A 19,018-nucleotide genomic window follows, 5' to 3' on the forward strand; every position below is an offset into this window, starting at 1 on the left:
TAGAAAGCCCTCGTGTAGCTTTGCGTAAAATTAAACAAAACAAACCTTTTTGTCAATCTTCACAGAAGCAGATTCAATTACTTCAGAAGATATAATCATTTTTCTTTATTTCGTTTATTATAATTCTACTCTGAAATTCACTTCAGGTATTGTTCATTACGGCTAAATTAACAATCACGCAGTCTAACTTTACTTTCACTAGTTTATTTTAACTTTTTACTTGCTCTCTGAATCTACACTTATTTATATCATACTATAGAAAAATTTAGAAATATCTGGGCCTCTACTAATAATAATATCATACATAACAAAAACTTGGAAGCTTCTGGTAAGATGACGACATTGACATTACGAAAGCCCAGTAAAACTATTAATCTGCATAAACGACTTAATACTCCTATGGAGTTACGTTTTGTTACGTAACTGTCTACGAGTCTTACGTTGTGTATGCAGTTTAATACAATAACTTTTAACACACTTAACAAAAATAAATAATCATTAAATATTAAATCAATAAATACAGTAATTGATAACTCTTAAGCTAAACAATATTATATATTTCACAATAAGCTGCTCTTGAAAAATATCTACAATATTTTTATACTATATACAAATACTGTTCTCAGTTCAGGCACCAAGTTTCATCGTTGGTCTCTCTTCGCATAGGGCATCTGGTAATGTTTCATCTTGATAGGATTCCTTGTTTTCTTCTCAGTGTTGTTTTGGTTGGTCTATCTGTGAAGAAATCTGTATACGGACACAATTACTCCTGTAAGTCTTTTTTCTGCTTGCTAGTCAATTCTTCCCTTGTGATAATCTTTTCCTTTATTTCATCTCTTATATAAAAAGTCACTGTCTTCAGTTTCTGCTTCTATGATAACTATACTTGCTATGTCCATTGTTAGGTGAACTACCTCGTCAATAAAGTAGCTTGGCCGATCTTTTTTCCCGTCTACTTCACTTTATAGTAAGCTTATGGGTGATAATTTCTTGCATTTCAAAAGGTCCTTATTATTGGATAGCAGGACTAAGACTTTCTGTCCGATCTTTAAACGTCAATCCTTGACCTTCTTGTCGTAGCCTTACTGTCTTTGACGTGTTTATCTTCTCCAGTAAAACATCTTTAACAGGTCAAATACAGTGCACCTTTCTAGTCTTATGTTTTGTAAGTCTCTTTCCATTTTTTACTGCACTCAAATAAAGAGCTGTTTTTCTGTACTTTTTTATTAGTTCCTGCATGTCTATATTCGAGATGTCACCTTTTGATACATGCAGGGGTTTGATATCTCGCTTGTTCTTCTTTTCTTGAGCTGTAATGATGTCGCAGATGCTTCATCCATTTCCTCTCTGTCTGTTCCTGTTTATGTTTACTTCTTTCAGCGACATCCGTGATGACTGTCGATCTTTTCTTATTTCTTGCCAACATTATCTTTGTTAGTAGCTTTAACCACTTTATGTTGCTATTTCTGCTGTTGTTTGTTGATGGTGGACTCCTTTGCAATGTGTCCCAATTTATAACAAATATGGCATCTAGAGATATTTTGTCCATTGAGTTATTTTTACCTTTGGTGATATCCTGTTTCTTTTCAGCCACAACTGGTTTCAACTTTAACTGGTTATTTGTAACTTACCAATTATACTCCCTCCAGGTGCTTCCATATAATGTTCTACCAGCTTGATTATTTCTTTCACGTTTATTATTTTTGCTTGCATATACTTGTAGGCCTTTTCCTGTGAGAAGTAGCCTGAGACAAGCTGCCCAGTCATCTTTGTCCCAGTTTTACTTCGGGTGAATCTTTGAAATCTCTCCAAGAAAGTACAATTTCGGTCAGCTGTCCAAGGGCACATTGTGAATTTTGGGTCCTTACTCTTTCTGAAGAATGAACTAGCGATATCAGTTTATGCTCTTATTCACTCTGTTTCTAGTCTCCATGTACAGTTTGTGTTTGTATTTTCTCTATTTCCATGTACAGTTTGTGTTTGTATTTTCTCTATTTCCAGTCCTTCTTCTCTTTCTCTATTCTTTTCTTGTTAAATAATTTGTGCTCTTCTCTCTTTTCTTTTAGTATTTTTTCCTCTTCTCTCCACCCAAGCTCTTCTTTCTGTAGCTCTTCTTCTTCTTGTTTGAAAATCGTATGTAGTTCGTCATCTCTTAGCCTAAGACGCTCACTTCTCTCTCTTCATTTATTAAAATAAGTCAACATGGTAATAAAGCATTAATGTTTTCACCACTACTATAGTTGTACATATGCAAGCATACTACTCCTTTCTTTCACCTCTTATTTTTCCACCGTTTACCATTAAATAATCCTGGATGACTCGTCAAATGTTAGTTTGTTATAGGCTGGATTCTTTACAGTGGGTGTCTGTGAATTGTTGTTGATAAAGGTCAACAATAAACAGACAGCACACAATTCACTTGTTCTGAAATAGTATATTCAAACGCATGTATAAATATACGTTTCACTGTTGGTTATCATAGTTACATACAGGGCTTTAAATAATTGTCTCCTTTTCGTCAAAATCCACATAGGCGGGTTCAGTTACTTTAGAACAAAACAAAGACAATATAAACAATTTTTGTGTTGTTACAATACCACTATAAATCTTACTTTAGGTATATTGTCCATTATGGCTAAACTAACAATCACGCAGTCTAATTTAACTTTCACTAACTTACTTTAACTTCTTACCTGCTTTCTTTACCTGTAAGTATTTATGACAAGAAAACTTGGAAGCATCGAGTAAAATTACGACAACAATATTACAAAAGCCTAGAACAACAATTAAATTACATGCACAACGTATGCAAACATTAAGAACGTTATAATAATGTTATAATTATATTACGTGTGTGTGTTTTTCTTTTAGCAAAGCCACAAAGGCTATCTGTTCAGCCCACTGAGGGGAATCGAACCCCTGACTTTAGCGTTGTAAATCCGGAGACATAAATTATATTACGTAACGAAATTTATCATTACTATTGATTTTAAAATAAATAACTTTTGACACACTTGACATAAAAACTAAACAATATTTAAATATTAAATGAATAAACAAACTAAATAATAACCCTTAGTCTAAACAGTTCTGTATATCCATCAGTATATGTATTTTTCAACTCTTTCTCTTCTTTTATGAAGGCCTGGCGTGGCCAAGCGCGTAAGGCGTGTGACTCGTAATCCGAGGGTCGCGGGTTCGTGCCCGCGTCGCGCTAAACATGCTCGCCCTCCCAGCCGTGGGGGTGTATAATGTGACGATGAATCCCACTTTTCGTTGGTAAAAGAGTAGCCCAAGAGTTTGCGGAGGTAGTGATGACTAGCTGCCTTCTCTCTAGTCTTACACTGCTAAATTAGGGACGGCTAGCACAGATAGCCCTCGAGTAGCTTTGTGCGAAATTCCAAACACTTATTTTATGTGATATTATGAGCTTTATTGATAGTAGTTTTCTATTAAACTACAAATTGATCATAGAATCAGCATTGGCATATCATATAACATGATACATGGAAAAGTTAATAGACGATTTCTTAAAAGTTATTCATATCACAGAACCAGTGCTCTAAATACAAGTATTCCAGTATCAGTTTAAAAAAAATTCTGCTAACGGTGTAAGTCGTTAATAGCAAAATAAAAAATTATTTATTCTGTTCTGTTAATAAAGTTGTAACTATCTAACACATTACATAAAGAAACATATTTTTATAAACAGTGTAAAAGATGACTGACATTTTTAATCCCTTCTCAGGATAATTTTAAGCTTTGGTTTGTTTGAATTTAAGCATAAGAGTAAAACTATACAATGAGCTCTTTGTATTGTACCCACCAGAAGTATCGAAATCTCTCTCTTTGTATGGGTATTTGGGTATTGACCTTTGTCTACCCAAGAGGGTCAGGTTTCGTTAACCTCTTCCTCCTGGTATCGAAATCTGGTTTCTTCTTTGTTTGTTTTGAATTTCGCGCAAAGCTACTCAAGGGCTATCTGCGCTAGACATCTCAACTTTAGCAGTGTAATACTAGAGGGTAGGCAGCTAATCATCACTATCCACCGCCAACTCTTGGGCTACTTTTTTACCAATGAATAGTGAGATTGACAGTCACATTATAACGTTCCTACGACTGAAAGGGCGAGCGTATTTGGTGTGACGGGGATTTGAACTTGCGACCCTCGGATTAGAGTCGAACCCTTTAACCCACCTTACAATGCCGAGCCAATCTGGTTTCTCGCATTGGAAGTTTTCAGACATAACGCTGTGCCATTAAAGGGCAATAATTTTAGGAATTTGTTTTTACAAACATATGATATGAGCAATCACGAATAATAAAAATTATAAAAGCTTAAAAACGTTACACTCACAAACTCTAAGGGTATAATATAACTAACTATCAACACATTTACCTGTATAAATTGAAATTAAGAAAAAAACTGTTTGAGTGTAGTGTAATCTATAAACTTCTTTGTTTATTCGAGAGTACATGTTTCAATTAACTGTTGTTGAAGAGTAATCCAAACAATTAGACAGCAAAATGTTATTTTGTGAACAACTAAGAAAGCTGAACTTTTCGAAAGAGCTAAATCTTCAGTTAAAACGATGTATGTCTTCTTGAGAAAAATCGTCTATTATGTATTTTTAGCTCTAATAATATACGATGGACGGGTAAGAGTATTTCCTTGTTTTGTAAACATTTAACTTAGATTATTGTAAATTTAGAACAACATCACTATTTACATGATGTGAAATTTATGATGTGTAGATGTTTTTATTTCTTTTAAGACTGTTTATTTTAGTTCCTGAGTTCGAAGGAATATTACTTATCTTGCTTATGACAAGTTTAATCAATTTTTGTGAAGTTTACTTAGTCTGAAAGTAAACGTTTATTTTGTATACAATCGCAACAATGTTGCTGATAAAAATGTTTTAATGTATCTCTAGGCTGTTTAGAGCTCATAAGTTTCAGTCTGTATAAATTATAGTTTGCTCTTTGTATCTCTTGTTATAAAATATAGGACTTTTTTACGTATTCGTGGTATTTATTCTTTCAATAAAAAATAAACATTATTTTTTCTCCTTTAGACTCGGTATCTGTACAAATGTAACATATCTGTTACTGAATATAAAAATGAAAATAAATGCGAAGTATATATAATACGTTAGAAAATAACCAAAATATTTGCAACTTTAATCACATACTTGAATGATGAAATACATGATGTTAACGTGATAATAGCTTATTAGTATTGTTTAGTACTGATCATACCTAAAGAATACAAGCTTATGTTCTGTCGAAAACATGTAACATGTTCCATCATCAAGAAAACTCTTCCTTGTGCTTATAAATCATCGTTTGCCTACCTATTATTAATTTTAATCACAACTTAAACAGTTCTCTAAGACTTAATTAAATTGTGCATATCGAATATTAAACTGAGTTTTTAAGCAAGTCATCTCCTAAAATAACATAGAAGGATAGAGTTAATTTGCTGTGATTATGTTACATATTTAAGTGGCAATGTTTACAAACAAGGCTCATTTAATGGAAAAAACTGTTACCTTTCAGTTTTCACTTGATTGATTAATGTAATTTTAAACAGATAATATCTGTCGTCTTTGTAACAGTATTCACTAGAATTTTATTTTTATGTTACTTAAATATACATAATCAAGAACACTGCAAATTAGAAATTATTTTGATCATCTTGTACTAAATTAACAGTTTCATAAATGTTCAGTTTTGCTACTGTTCTCTATCAGCACTAAAACAATTTATCTCAAAAACGTGTTATTTAAGCACTAAATAAATAAATGTACTCTATATGATTATGTTAATAACAGGCCAACAAATATTTCAATAAGACTCTAAGAGATATGTTAACGATTTTTTAAACAAAATACTACTTTGCACTCTTCTTTCCCTTCCTATATTTTTGTTAGTTTTGTTTGAGAGAAACTAGGTGATATTACAATACAAAACTTTCACTGATGCACCAAAATTTTTATTATCTTTGGATTTATATACAAAATGCTTTTGTTCCATACTAAATGATCTTTCTTGCTTCGTTCTTTAGCTTTCTGACCGTTTTTGCTGACCACAAGCTATTTATTGACTGAATCCTTAGCAGGAAAAGGAAATGGATTCTTGAGTGTTTGATACGTCAAAGAGAGAAGAAACCATGGACTCTACAGTTTATGTGCTTTCTATTATAACGGAAGCTTGGTGTGTTACCTCCATGAAAACTTTAATATAGCAAGCCCAGTGTCACCTATTCCTAGATTTTTCCTTGAGGTGTAGATACCGTTCGGCATAGTAAATCCCATTTTGCTTTGAAAAGTCCCTTTTATTTACTATTTAATACACTGTTGGCAAATAACGGAAGTTCAGTAACTCTTAAGGGTTTCGTATAATACTCTTTTTCTGTTACTACTTGCTTTTATCTTTCAACACCTTATATCTAACACATTAAAGAATGGTTCCCAAGTACGTGAGGTAAAAATTGTGAAAAACATACAAACATATTTTTATTTTAAGTGCTTTAAATGTTTAACAATTTATTTAAGTTTCTAGAGTTAGACGCATAATTATTTGTTTATTCATTCTGACATCAATATTCATTTTTTTGGAAGATATATTCATTAAATATTAAATAAAGACATTTTTAATTTTGTAGCAAAGATGTTAATGAGTGTTTCCTTTTTAAATTTAAGAAATAAGTGTATTAATATAAATATACAGGATTGAGTAAAGAAAGAACCACTATACTTATTTGCAAGAAAATCTTATATATTAATTTTATATTACTTTAGATTAATTAGTTTTATATATCATTCTATCCAAATTCTAATAATGTGCTATTTTAATATTCCTTTATGATCAATATTTGTAAAATACACAGCATATTAATATCAAAATCAGCCCTATCATACAAAACAAAGTTTACTTATTGGTAGTTTTTAAAAATCACTTTACGTTTGTCTCTACATACATAAATAATATAAATATTTGAGATTTCTTAGTAATAGTCAATTTAGAAACATCGACAGAAAATATTTTTCGCTTGTTACAATAAGAAACTTTAATACAAAATCACAACTGATGAAATGTACATATTTCAGTTTTCTACAGAATGGTGGAATATATTAAATTCCAGATTTTAAAGATACACATTAAAAATTACAATTAAAATACAATATTTGACAACAATATCGATGAGGTATTCAAGTTGACGTCTTCTGAAAATGGAGACAATCGAGGTAACCAACAAAACTAGAACTTGCAAACACAGAAAATTGGATAGAAAAAATAAATCTAGAAATTTACAGGTGCAGGTTTTACATTAAAAAAGTATATATTTAACAAGAATAGATATGTTTTTGCTTACAAATCAAAGAACCTTTTACAAATATATCTGTAAGTTATGAATTGCTTTAAATCATGAAAATTCTAAAATAGTTTTTGTTTGATCCAAGTATATATAATAATTTATAATTTAAAAATTGCGACGAAATTAATGAAACTATTTGACTGTGGTACTAGTTTATTTATGCTTAGCAATTTTTTGAAATTCCACACATTTTAACATTTATATTTAATATCTGTATTAAATAACGTAATAACACATTTTCCTAATATGAGAACGATCTCTTATATGAAGGACCGACACAACTATATATATATATATAACGAAACAAACGTAACTCCTTCTTCCCTTGATCAGTTTCTACAGAGTAAGAGATAAAAGTATTTCTTTCCTTATAATTAGCAAGGAAAATAGTTAGTAACCAAGCAAATATTTATCAACATATCTCATCAGTTGTCTCGAAAGCAGGAGAATAAATAGCAGCGGTGGCCATGCTGTACAAGTCAATGATACGGAAGCTGAAGAAAGATTAAAATTTATGTAAATAATATCAGAAACAATATATACTTGACAACGAATAAACTGGTTAATCTTAATTTTTTATAGCAAAAACATGCGTCAGCATTATTTTATCAAGTAAGAAACAATCTGCGTTTAATGTAGAATATTTTATTGTTTTTGCAAGTCTTCAAAAGAGACAAATATCTGCAAAAGAAAAAATTATTTGGTACAAACGCTAAGATATTAAATATGTTTAACATGGTTTATTACACAGAGGTACAAAATTACAGTAACTAAACAGATTGTAACCATAATACTCTTTAAAATTTATTTAAAAACTATGTCTCTAGAAGGAATAATAAGTTTATTTTTTATAACACGCCTTAATATATAGACTGAAGTTTAAATATTTGCAAATAAATGATTTTATTCGCATTTTTAATTTAATGTTTTTTGAAGTAATGCAATAAATATTCCTGGCTGTCACTCCTCAAACTTACGATGTTATTTCTACTAAAAATATATAAATTGCAATTAGTAGGTTTCTTAGCTGACATTGAATATAATTTAACTCGACAATGTTTACTCAGATATTTTGCAAAGTCGATTAGGTATTGATTTGTTTACAAACCCTATTTTTATTAGTTGGTTTATTTTCTATCAGTGTAAGTTCTTAAAAAGAAAAATATGAAAAATAAATGTCTCAAAGAATTTTTCATAGTGAAAACCAGTGAAGGATTTTATATTGCGATCTTTAAAACATAATAATCCCATTGAAACGTTTACAAAAATAGAAATCTCTCATATAACACTATCTTATCCTAGGATACAAAATTACTTTAAACGGTAGGTTATATATATAAAAAACATATCATACTGACAGCGTCCGAAACAATAAGATAAATAATTATATACTAATAGTTTTTATAAAACATTTCAGTAGACAAACAGTTTATGGTATGTATAACAACATCAACACAAAATAAAAGTGCTTGCTTCATGGTTAGTGCCTGCTTGGAAACATAGAGTTAATAGTATTCTTTTGTCATTTGTTTCGATGCACATACCTTCTTCAGAAATATTTTTATCTGTAAACCAAGAAAACGCGCAGAATTGTCTAACGCAGTGAAGTAATTGAATTAATAGAATTCCTTTGATATGGCAGAGCTCAATGTACCATTAGCAAGCATTAACATGTTTTGAATTTAGGAGTAGACTTGTGTCGTGGTTATATATAAATACAGAGCATGGAATTCAATAAATCAACGTTTTCTTTGTATCGTTTTATCAGATATTTTAATATATGATAGTATAAGAGAAAGATTTCATTAAATAATAGAAATTCACGCACCTTGTGCTTTTTCATGATTCCAATGACTGTTTTTGTTCTTCTCCTTAATGACAATGATCTGACTGTTTTCATGATCCTTGAAAAAGCTCGTACAACGTAAGATCATCTCTCTTCCAGAGAAATGATAAGACTGTACAGTAAACTGTATGTCACTAATAACTGAAACAATGCTATCAGGGTGGTAAGAAGAGAGACGAGACATAACAAACTCACATCTTGCCTACACAAATGAGAAGGAATAATTTCATTCAGTGAGATATGACGTAGTCTTCCCTAATTGGTTACAGGCTTATAGATGTTAAGTCATAATATTTTTAAACTTGAAGAACATCTATCTTGAAACTATATTTATTCAATAATTTAACGTAAAACATCAGAGTAAACATGAGAACACTTATAATATGTGTCAGTGTAAAACAATACAATTTTTAAAATGAAAAAATAAAACTTATCTAAATCCATGAAAAACATCAATTAATTTCATCTAAGTTCATTTTTCTAGAAGTGTTATATTTTATATTAATTTTTACAGCCAAATTGTGATAACATGAATGCATTTTCAAAATATTTTTAACTTTTAAAGCAATTTTGTTTTGCATAACACTCAAGAAACCTCATAACGTTAAATGAAAACAACACATTTTATTAACTTGCTCAATTTATACTGATCTACAAGAGAACAATATTCACCAAAGAGACATTGAGTAATATTAATTTTCATTATCAGTGCATCAGTACAATGTAATAGTTCATGCCAAACTAACTTTTTTCACAAATAAATATATTTCCCCTTTTCCGCATGCAAGTAGTTAGGGCGGATACTGCATGACACACGGCTAAAGGGCGCTACACATCTGTAGACCAAAAGTAACAGGGAAAACAAAGGGGTAAAGAGAATGGTATCATTGTTACGTCACAATGACAGGCGGACATGACGAGGAACGTCAGAGACGATTAAGTAATAGTTCCCTGAAATGGAACCAGATATTGCTGGCGCCATGCAATGGTGTCACAACAAAGGGTGTGTTGCTAGGGTTCCATTGTTAGGGGACAATGAGATATGTGCATAACGTAACAGACAATGACGTTCATAAAGTGGATCAACGAGTCTCACTATGGCTAAATAAAATACATTTAGTATAAAGTACTAATTCATTTGTTCTAAATTTAATCATTCTTCCTGACCTTTTATATGTAAATTGTCCTAAAGAGGATGCTTATTTAAATATGATGCAGTAATTTAATACTTGTTATTTCACTAGTTTATCTTATCCTCTTACTATAACTTTACAAAATATTTCATTCTAACACATGTTGCTCTATAGTTTTATCTTACAGGAATTTTACAAGAGAAGATGATATTATTGTACATCCACATATGATTACACATTCATGTCTAGATCTGATTATGTTACAAGTAAAACCATTATTTTAATGACAGTCTTACTGCCAATAGAACTGTAACAAATCTACTGATTTCCTTTCAAAAGTCATCTAGACAATTATTATAATATACATAAAGTCCGTTATTTGAATGAGGTCAGAACTTTTTGTTTTCTTGTGTATGTTGATTTGTGTTACATGTGTTTTACAAAGGACAGCAATGTTACGAATCATTGTATACAGATTTCAAGGTATATTTAATTGCACAAGTTGTAGAAAGACGTTTTATAATTCTATAGGTCAGAATACAAGTTTTGATATGTCATACCTTATTTTTCATTTACTTGTGTTTCATTAGAACCATAATGTTACAGACACAGTTAACTTACTGCTGAAATGTTTTTACCATACCTAAAATTGTTATAGTTATAGAACAAGACAGTTGATCGCATTTGTATGATTTAATATATATTTAACATGCAAATATATATGTAAAAACGGCTCGTTTGGGTTGAGAAAATATTTTCTCATCCAACTATATATCCCATATAGTTCGTATCCATCCCCGTCGCGCCAAACATGCTCGCCCTTTCAGCCGTGGGGACGTTATAGTGTGACAGTCAATCCCACTATTCGTTGGTAAAAGAGTAGCCCAAGAGTTAACGGTGGGTATTGGTGACTAGCTGCCTTCCCTCTAGTCTTACATTGCTAAATTGGGGACGGCAAGCACAGATAGCCCTCGAGTAGCTTTGTGCGAAATTCAAAAACAAACAAACAAACTTATTGGACAGAGTACAAATAGCCTATTTTGAGGCCTGTCACTGAAGCAATAAACATGTTGCAATATACTTCAGTAATTAAAGGTTTGTAGTACATATTGTATCAGTGGTTCATGACCATTATATTTGAAATACAAGTTAATAATTTTGTTAGCATAATTTAGAAACATCTTATACAAAAACAACAACAATGTATTATGGCGGTCATAAATTTGATCATAATGTAACAATGCCGTACGCATCAATGTACCTATTCAAATAAGAGTCGTATTAAATGCATATGTTTACCATTTGGGTATTAACAAATATTTCCTAATCATTGTCTAAGAACGTTTTATGTACTTTGGTTACCGTTCACGAAAACAGCTGGTTACAATATTAAGATGATGAATGTTAGTCTCCTAGGAACTATAGCTTAGAGTCTAATGAATACATGCTTAATACATGTTTTTGTGTAAAACATTTGTATTGCACTTTAACGTAACAATTTTTGTTCACATCCTTATACCAACTTCTCTTAAAGTAATACAATATAACCATGTGATATTCCCTAATCCTGAGAGATTTTTATTCCTTTGGAGTAGTTTTTCTAGTCCTGTATCTACATTTTGCTACCACTATAAATAAAGTGATTAACCTTTAATGTGGTCTCACCTGTTTATTGCATTCACTAAAAGCTGAATTACCTGGTCTTTAATATACATTCAGCCTTTAAGCTAAAAATGATCAAAATAAATCAGATGAAAATATTTCGAGTTATGTTGTTTAGTTACACACAAAGGGCTGACAATAACACTAGATGTTGGGCGGGAATAATAAATTATCTCAAATATAAATAATTCCAAAGATATAGTCAAACAAATTGTCATAAAATTTTTATTGATCCCAACTAATAGAGAAATGATCTTATTACTGAAAATAGAAAATACTGTATGATCCAAACTCACATCTGCACATAGATATTGTCGACGCATAATTGTTAACATAATATTCATAGTCCTGTAAGAAATCAACTATTTTGTGATATAATTTCCCAAAATTAAGTCCTAAGCACTCTTGTTAATGAGTTATTTCTTATGAATGACATAAAAACATTCCTAGAAAGGTTCGGGGGTAAATAATAAACTCTACATTTTGTTAAATATTAACGAAAATTCAAAAGTTCAATATTACAAATATTTGCAAACAAACAATCGAGTCGTCATTTTAATTAAATAAATGTTTGGTTGTTTTGAAACGTCAAGAGATTCACGCTATGGCAATAGATACATATTAAATACGTATAATTATCCCACTCATCTCTCTATGCTAAACAGCTAAAGCTCACCTTTATCTAACTGATACTTAGGTAATAAAATATAATATGACTTTTACCGCCACACAGTATTTTTTCCAAATTCTTACTGTTATTTTTTGAATAATATAGATATTCAAGAAAAGAACAGACTCAAAATTTATCAACAAAAATTATACGTATTATTGTAATAATATAAAATAATCGAGCTCAATTTTGGATCTCATTTTTATAGGTTACCTGTAGTACTGCTTTAAACACGATTTATACTCAGATAAGTTGATTCTATATCTGATAAATATAGATCAAATTTTGTGTTTGTCACTGAATTTGGAGGAAAATATCAAGTAAAACTTGAGTATAGTACATCGGAATTAGATAAATGAAACACAAGAAAATATATCCATTACCTCTCTGTCGTTAATATACCATTTTAATATCGATGGTGGTTTGGATCGTGCAGATGTACATGTTCCCGTAAGATTCTCTCCTATTGCGTATTGGAAGCCAATTCCTGTTATGATAGGATTATCCTCGGGTGGGACTGTAGTAAGAGAATTAAAAACTACTGTTAAGGCACATACGAATAGTTGATAAAGTTAAAATACCTTTCATAATGTCATTGTAGACATTATTTCAAAGTCCACTTATAATAAGAGGAATTGGGCATGTATGTTTTAAAGTCACTTTAATTTTTTTAAAGTCGCGGGTTGTACGTTTGGGCTTGTTCAATTATGATAATCCTTATTTCGGCTTTTCTTAAATACTTGATTCAACACACAGTAAAACGTATGAGTGATTTCGGTGATTGATTGAATCAAAGACTAGTCTACACATCATTACAATTGTAGAATCATTATATCCCCATTCTCTTCAATGAAACAAACACACCTACAACTGTGAATTTTTAAGGCCCTCCCACGCGACAAATTACACATTGCAATTAAACCTGCACTCTTTACGCATTATATATTTCAATTAAGCTGTGCAAATGCCAAGTGTGAGGGTAAGACATAAAAGATTGGTTTTGAAAATCAGTGCTACTTAATTTTTGCGAGATTTGGCAACACTGATCGTAGGTATAGCAATGAGTATTATAGAATACAAGATGTATACGCCGTAGTAGTTTTGCAACATAGATATCAGCCCATGTATAATTCTACGCATGCCTTAAGTCAAAGATATTTGTCAAACGATGACCGAAAATATAAGCACGCTTATCGTAGAGTCAGCAGACACTATGTGTATGGATGGCTAAAGTGCTCAATAGGCCTTATACAAATATACACGCTCATAAATGAACAATGACAAAAACATTTACTCTAAAAGATGATTGTCACTGACTTTTATTTGTTATTGTACCAGTAAACCCCAAAACAAGGCAAGATACCAAACAGAAAGTTACCAAGCCATCAAATTGTTCATCTTTCTTCTTGTCTGAGTATAAAAAAACTCTACAACTACTTTACCACTAAAGTCAGTTTAAAACTACATCAACTGTATGTGTTTACTGGTAATCCACGACGTCATCGATTAGTCGCATTAATTAGCATTAATTTAAAATATCTTAATTTTAGTGTAAGTAATGTGTTATCATTACCCCTTGCAGTTAGCGTTTTTTAACAGAAATTTGGTTTTCTTTAAGAGGATTGAGTAGAGGGTGAAACAAGAATCACCAGCTGATAACATATTAGCATTAGATGATTGTAATATGTAGAATTCTCTATGTTTTGTACACAATGGGGGTTTAAAGAAGTTAACCATTACATTATGAATGACGTAAAGAAGTAAAAACAAAACAAACATAATGTTGAGCTTTAACACGTAAATTCATAAATATATTAAATTTCAATCAGAGGAAAAACGTCAAAAATAACAAGTAATAAAAACATATAGCAAATTTCAAACGATTTAATAATGACAGTGTCAAAAATAATGCAAATGAAAATATAAGAATGATGCAGCTATATATAAATAATCCAAACATGTCTTTAAATATTAAAATTTAATGTTATCTTGTAAAATACATACTTGAATTTAATATTCCTGCAATTGGAAATTATATATTCCAGACTGTCGGTTTGCAGCTTGTTCATAATATTAATGTAATGTAGCTAAGAACCTAGGACTTACTTGCATACAAGAAAAACCAAAGTTGAGTCAAAACATGTCTTGATTAATAAAACTAATACAGACTTCCACTATGAGGTCGGACAATTCTCAACGATTTTGTTCTTGTGATTTTCATAGTTTAATATTAACTTTAAATGTTGAACACTACGAAGGGAGGGTCTACCTATAACAATTTTTTGCTTGTGATTTTCACAGTTTAATATTAACTTTGAATGTTGAACACAATGGAGGGAGGGTCTACCTATAACCATTTTGTGCTTGTGATTTTCACAGTTTAATATTAACTTTGAATGTTGAACACTGTGGAGGGAGGGTCTACCTATAACCATTTTGTGCTTGTGATTTTCACAATTTAATATAAACTTTGAATGTTGAACACTGTGGAGGGAGGGTCTACCTATAACCATTTTGTGCTTGTGATTTTCACAGTTTAATATAAACTTTGAATGTTGAACACTATGGAGGGAGGGTCTACCTATAACCATTTTGTGCTTGTGATTTTCACAGTTTAATATAAACTTTGAATGTTGAACACTATGGAGGGAGGGTCTACCTATAACTGTATCATTCTGATGTTCCTGATTTCATTATTTTTCACACTGCCATCCTTGCATCATTTTAAATTTGCAAAACTTTTTCTGTTACTTTTAGCATGAAAGTGTAAAAGGAAATCTAAAAACAATTCAGGGAATTTTAACCGTATGTAAAAAGTTATTTCAACGACTATCACTAAATCACGGTGCATTACTTTGTTAGTAATATGTATATGCACAATGTTAAGTTTAGGGACTTTGGATGGTGAGCAAACAATAAAACATTTTTATTACTAATTTTAAAATGTAGAAGGTGATTGTACAAATACTGAATAGTTGTATTGCCTAGTAGATACTGTAACCAGAAATATGTTATATTACACCAACCATTTACACATAATACATGAAAACGTTATAACTTGTAACATTCATTTACGTGGCTGTTATTTAAGTGAAAATACAGAGAATAAAATCTTTAATTGGTTTTATTAAGAAAATTCAGTTTTATATATTTTTCCTACAAATTATAACAGCTAATTGACTTGAAAGGAAAAATGTATGTGTTTGTAACATCTATATAACATAAACATCATATGGGAATAATTTGTTGTCTTTGTAAATGGATTTGCTTACCATTCACTTGCATAAAACTGCTGGAAGATCTCTTTTGTTCGAATACAGGTGCTTCTGACGAGACTTCACATGTGTAATTTCCTTCCGAATCTAAATCTGTAGTATAGAGAAACACGTGTCCGAACGACGACTTTCCTTTCTAAAACATTAATTATAGTTATTTTCAGTACATATTATTTTCATCTTACAAACTAATAAAAATATATTGAAATACACTTACTAGGCATTAAAAATAAATATAAATTATTTCGTAAACATACATATCAATATTATTTATATTTTTTACAAGTAATTGCATTTGATAAGAATGTAATATTATGACACAGCAGTTTTCCAGGGTAGTAAAGGTCCCACTTTATTGCCCAAAGAATGCCGCCTCACGCTGATTGGCTGTCTTAGGGTAGAGGCGGGAGAAGAAAGGAGATGTCATAAACGATGATTCGGTTATAGTTCTAAAAGTTGTCACAAGAGCGTGAGACGTTAAGGGCGCATTGCTAGACCGCCATGACAGGTAGACATGATGGAAGATTATCTCATTGTTCCATAAAGTAGAGAACGTGTTTTTGGACGAAACGAAAGTACATACTATATAAAAACTACACTGTCAGACACAACATAAACATTATTATAAAATACAATGTAATAACTGCCATGACTTTTACATTGAAGAAAAAAGCAGAAAAAAATGGAAACCAGATTCGAAGAACAACAACAACAACAAAAAAAAACACCTTCACACGTTTGTGAACACTGTAAATCAAATAAAGACAACATAACCATAGAAAACACCCATATACTAAGTAGGGAAACAAATATAAACAAACACAAAATCAAAGAAGCCCTACTTATATAACAACTGAAACCAAAATTAAACCTATATAAAGGAACACTTTTATACCCATACTAATTAATAACCTAACATCCGACTGCAACGCCCCTACAACCCCGTTCCTGTTCACACTCTCGTTTCTAAGATATGTGTTCAGCAACGTCCACTTGCAAACACTTTTTGTTAATCTAAAGATGACCTAAAAAGGTCGAAATGTTGTTATGTACTTTATTTCAATTAAAATTGTAATACCCATACCAGCCGTCTTTAGAATAAAATTTAGACTCTAAATAACGAAACACACATATATATTTCTTCATGCTGTTTGTATTACAAGTTCACAAAACTAATGAACACGAATGGCAAACTAGAATACACATACAACGTGTTATTGTGACAACACGTGATTAAATGAAAAGCTTTCTATTACAACGTCTTGGAAGTACTCGTATTAGACATCATCAAGACACGGTTTATCAAGGGTGACTCATTCAAAGGTCAGTTCTGAGTTAATCAAATTATGTAGTTTGCAATAAAAGTACTGTGTTGCAATGTAGTGAAGCAGAGCTCATAGAAATACAAGTGAAGTATGACGATCCGACGTATTTGATACTTGAACCCACTGACAGTCTTAGTTAAGAAAATACAAAGATTTAGAAGAGCTACAGGTTATCTAGTTCAAGGACCAAGTGATTGAATTTGTGATAACAATTCAGTGTTTGTAACAAAAACATAGGTTATTATGATAATTTTATTGCTCTGAATATTCTATTTTACACATCATTAAATATATTCTAAAAATATTTAATTATACTGTAATTATAATACACAATACACTTGACAATGAACTCTAGATAAGTACCTGATACTTAAATTATTAAAAGTTAAAAGCTCTTTATATAACGTTCAAATAATTAATTTATTAATTAGCATAGATTATTATACGATGTGTCCGAAAACCTAGCAGTGTTTTAGTCCACTTAGATCAAAATCAAATAGTGTGAGACGTTTGTATTTTAGTTAATTATAACACATTATTGCTATCTACGTATTTATAATATATTTAATATAGACGGTCACTTTACAAAACAGTAAATGTGTAATGACTCACAAGTTAAATACAACTTTTGTATTTAATTCAATTGTACGTTCTAAAATACAATTATCACTGATAAAAATTACTCACTTTCAGGAAAGTCCATTACATAGTCTTTCAAAACATTAACTGTATATTCTTAATATTTGACGGATTAAGATACAATTACTGTGTACTGCACTTAACATGCAACAAAGTTATTACTTTATATAGATTATTTACTTTAACTTTAAATCATACCATACAAAGAAAAACCATAAAACTATGCAGTTATCATTCAATGCTACTGAAAGCCACTCAACAGGCATAAAATTCAAAGTTCTGTTTATGTCAGACTATGACTCTGCTTTATTCTTAGGCAACTATGTTTCTGAAACAGTCAATGTATATATTCAGACATAACGATACATAGAATGGGGCATTGGCACACATGTTCACCTTTAAGTTCACAATGTCGATTTTGCAATAAATAACCGAACCTGGTAGCTCGAAAATATTTTAACAGCTGTGAATTCGTACATAAATATCAAGTGCCTTTCACTATTAATAATCAGAATGAAGCAGTTCTGCTACCTGGAAGAAAGAATTACTATTGTCTGATTTCTTGGAATCAAGCACAAAGCTACACAATGGGCTATCTGTGCTCTGCCCACCACTAGTATTGAAATCTGGTTTATAGCGATGTGGGTCTGCAGACTTACCACTATGCCACTTAGTGGCAAGAATGACGAACCAGTCTTCACATGCAAGTATATCATTACATATATTTTTCGCTTATAATTTCTATGTTTCTTTGACATAGTAATAATTATTTTCAGTTATATTCATCACAATAAATAAATTTGATGTTACTTACTAATTATATACTATTTTATATTGTATACTGTTAAAAATAAAAGAAATGCTGTTAGCAATAATGAAATGTTAAAGAAAATCAAATTCAGCAACGAAGAAGGAACAGTTAAACAGATAAAGTAAGAACAGTTAGGTTTCTCTACTATCATAGAACGTGAATTAGCACCTGATTCATTTCATGCCTATCCTATCAGGAATGATCATTACACCACTCTATCAACTTACGAGAGTAATTTGAATATTTATATTCGACAGCTCACAAAATTTGAAAAAA

General features: G+C 30.8%; 1 protein-coding gene across 1 annotated transcript in view; it reads right to left on the bottom strand.

Moving 5' to 3' along the window:
* Nucleotides 1-5,608: 5,608 nt before the first annotated feature.
* LOC143225202 (uncharacterized) overlaps nucleotides 5,609-19,018 on the bottom strand; it is a 58,345-nt gene continuing 44,935 nt past the window's right edge. The window contains exons 3-6 of the mRNA XM_076454204.1: nucleotides 15,965-16,103; nucleotides 13,076-13,209; nucleotides 9,210-9,429; nucleotides 5,609-7,875 (exon numbers count right to left, since the gene is read on the bottom strand). Coding sequence (XP_076310319.1) covers nucleotides 7,772-7,875; nucleotides 9,210-9,429; nucleotides 13,076-13,209; nucleotides 15,965-16,103 — 597 coding nt within the window. The 3' untranslated portion in view covers nucleotides 5,609-7,771. The remainder of the gene's footprint in view (nucleotides 7,876-9,209; nucleotides 9,430-13,075; nucleotides 13,210-15,964; nucleotides 16,104-19,018) is intronic.

Source organism: Tachypleus tridentatus, chromosome 9 (assembly GCF_004210375.1).
Source record: "Tachypleus tridentatus isolate NWPU-2018 chromosome 9, ASM421037v1, whole genome shotgun sequence".
NCBI classification, from domain to species: domain Eukaryota; kingdom Metazoa; phylum Arthropoda; class Merostomata; order Xiphosura; family Limulidae; genus Tachypleus; species Tachypleus tridentatus.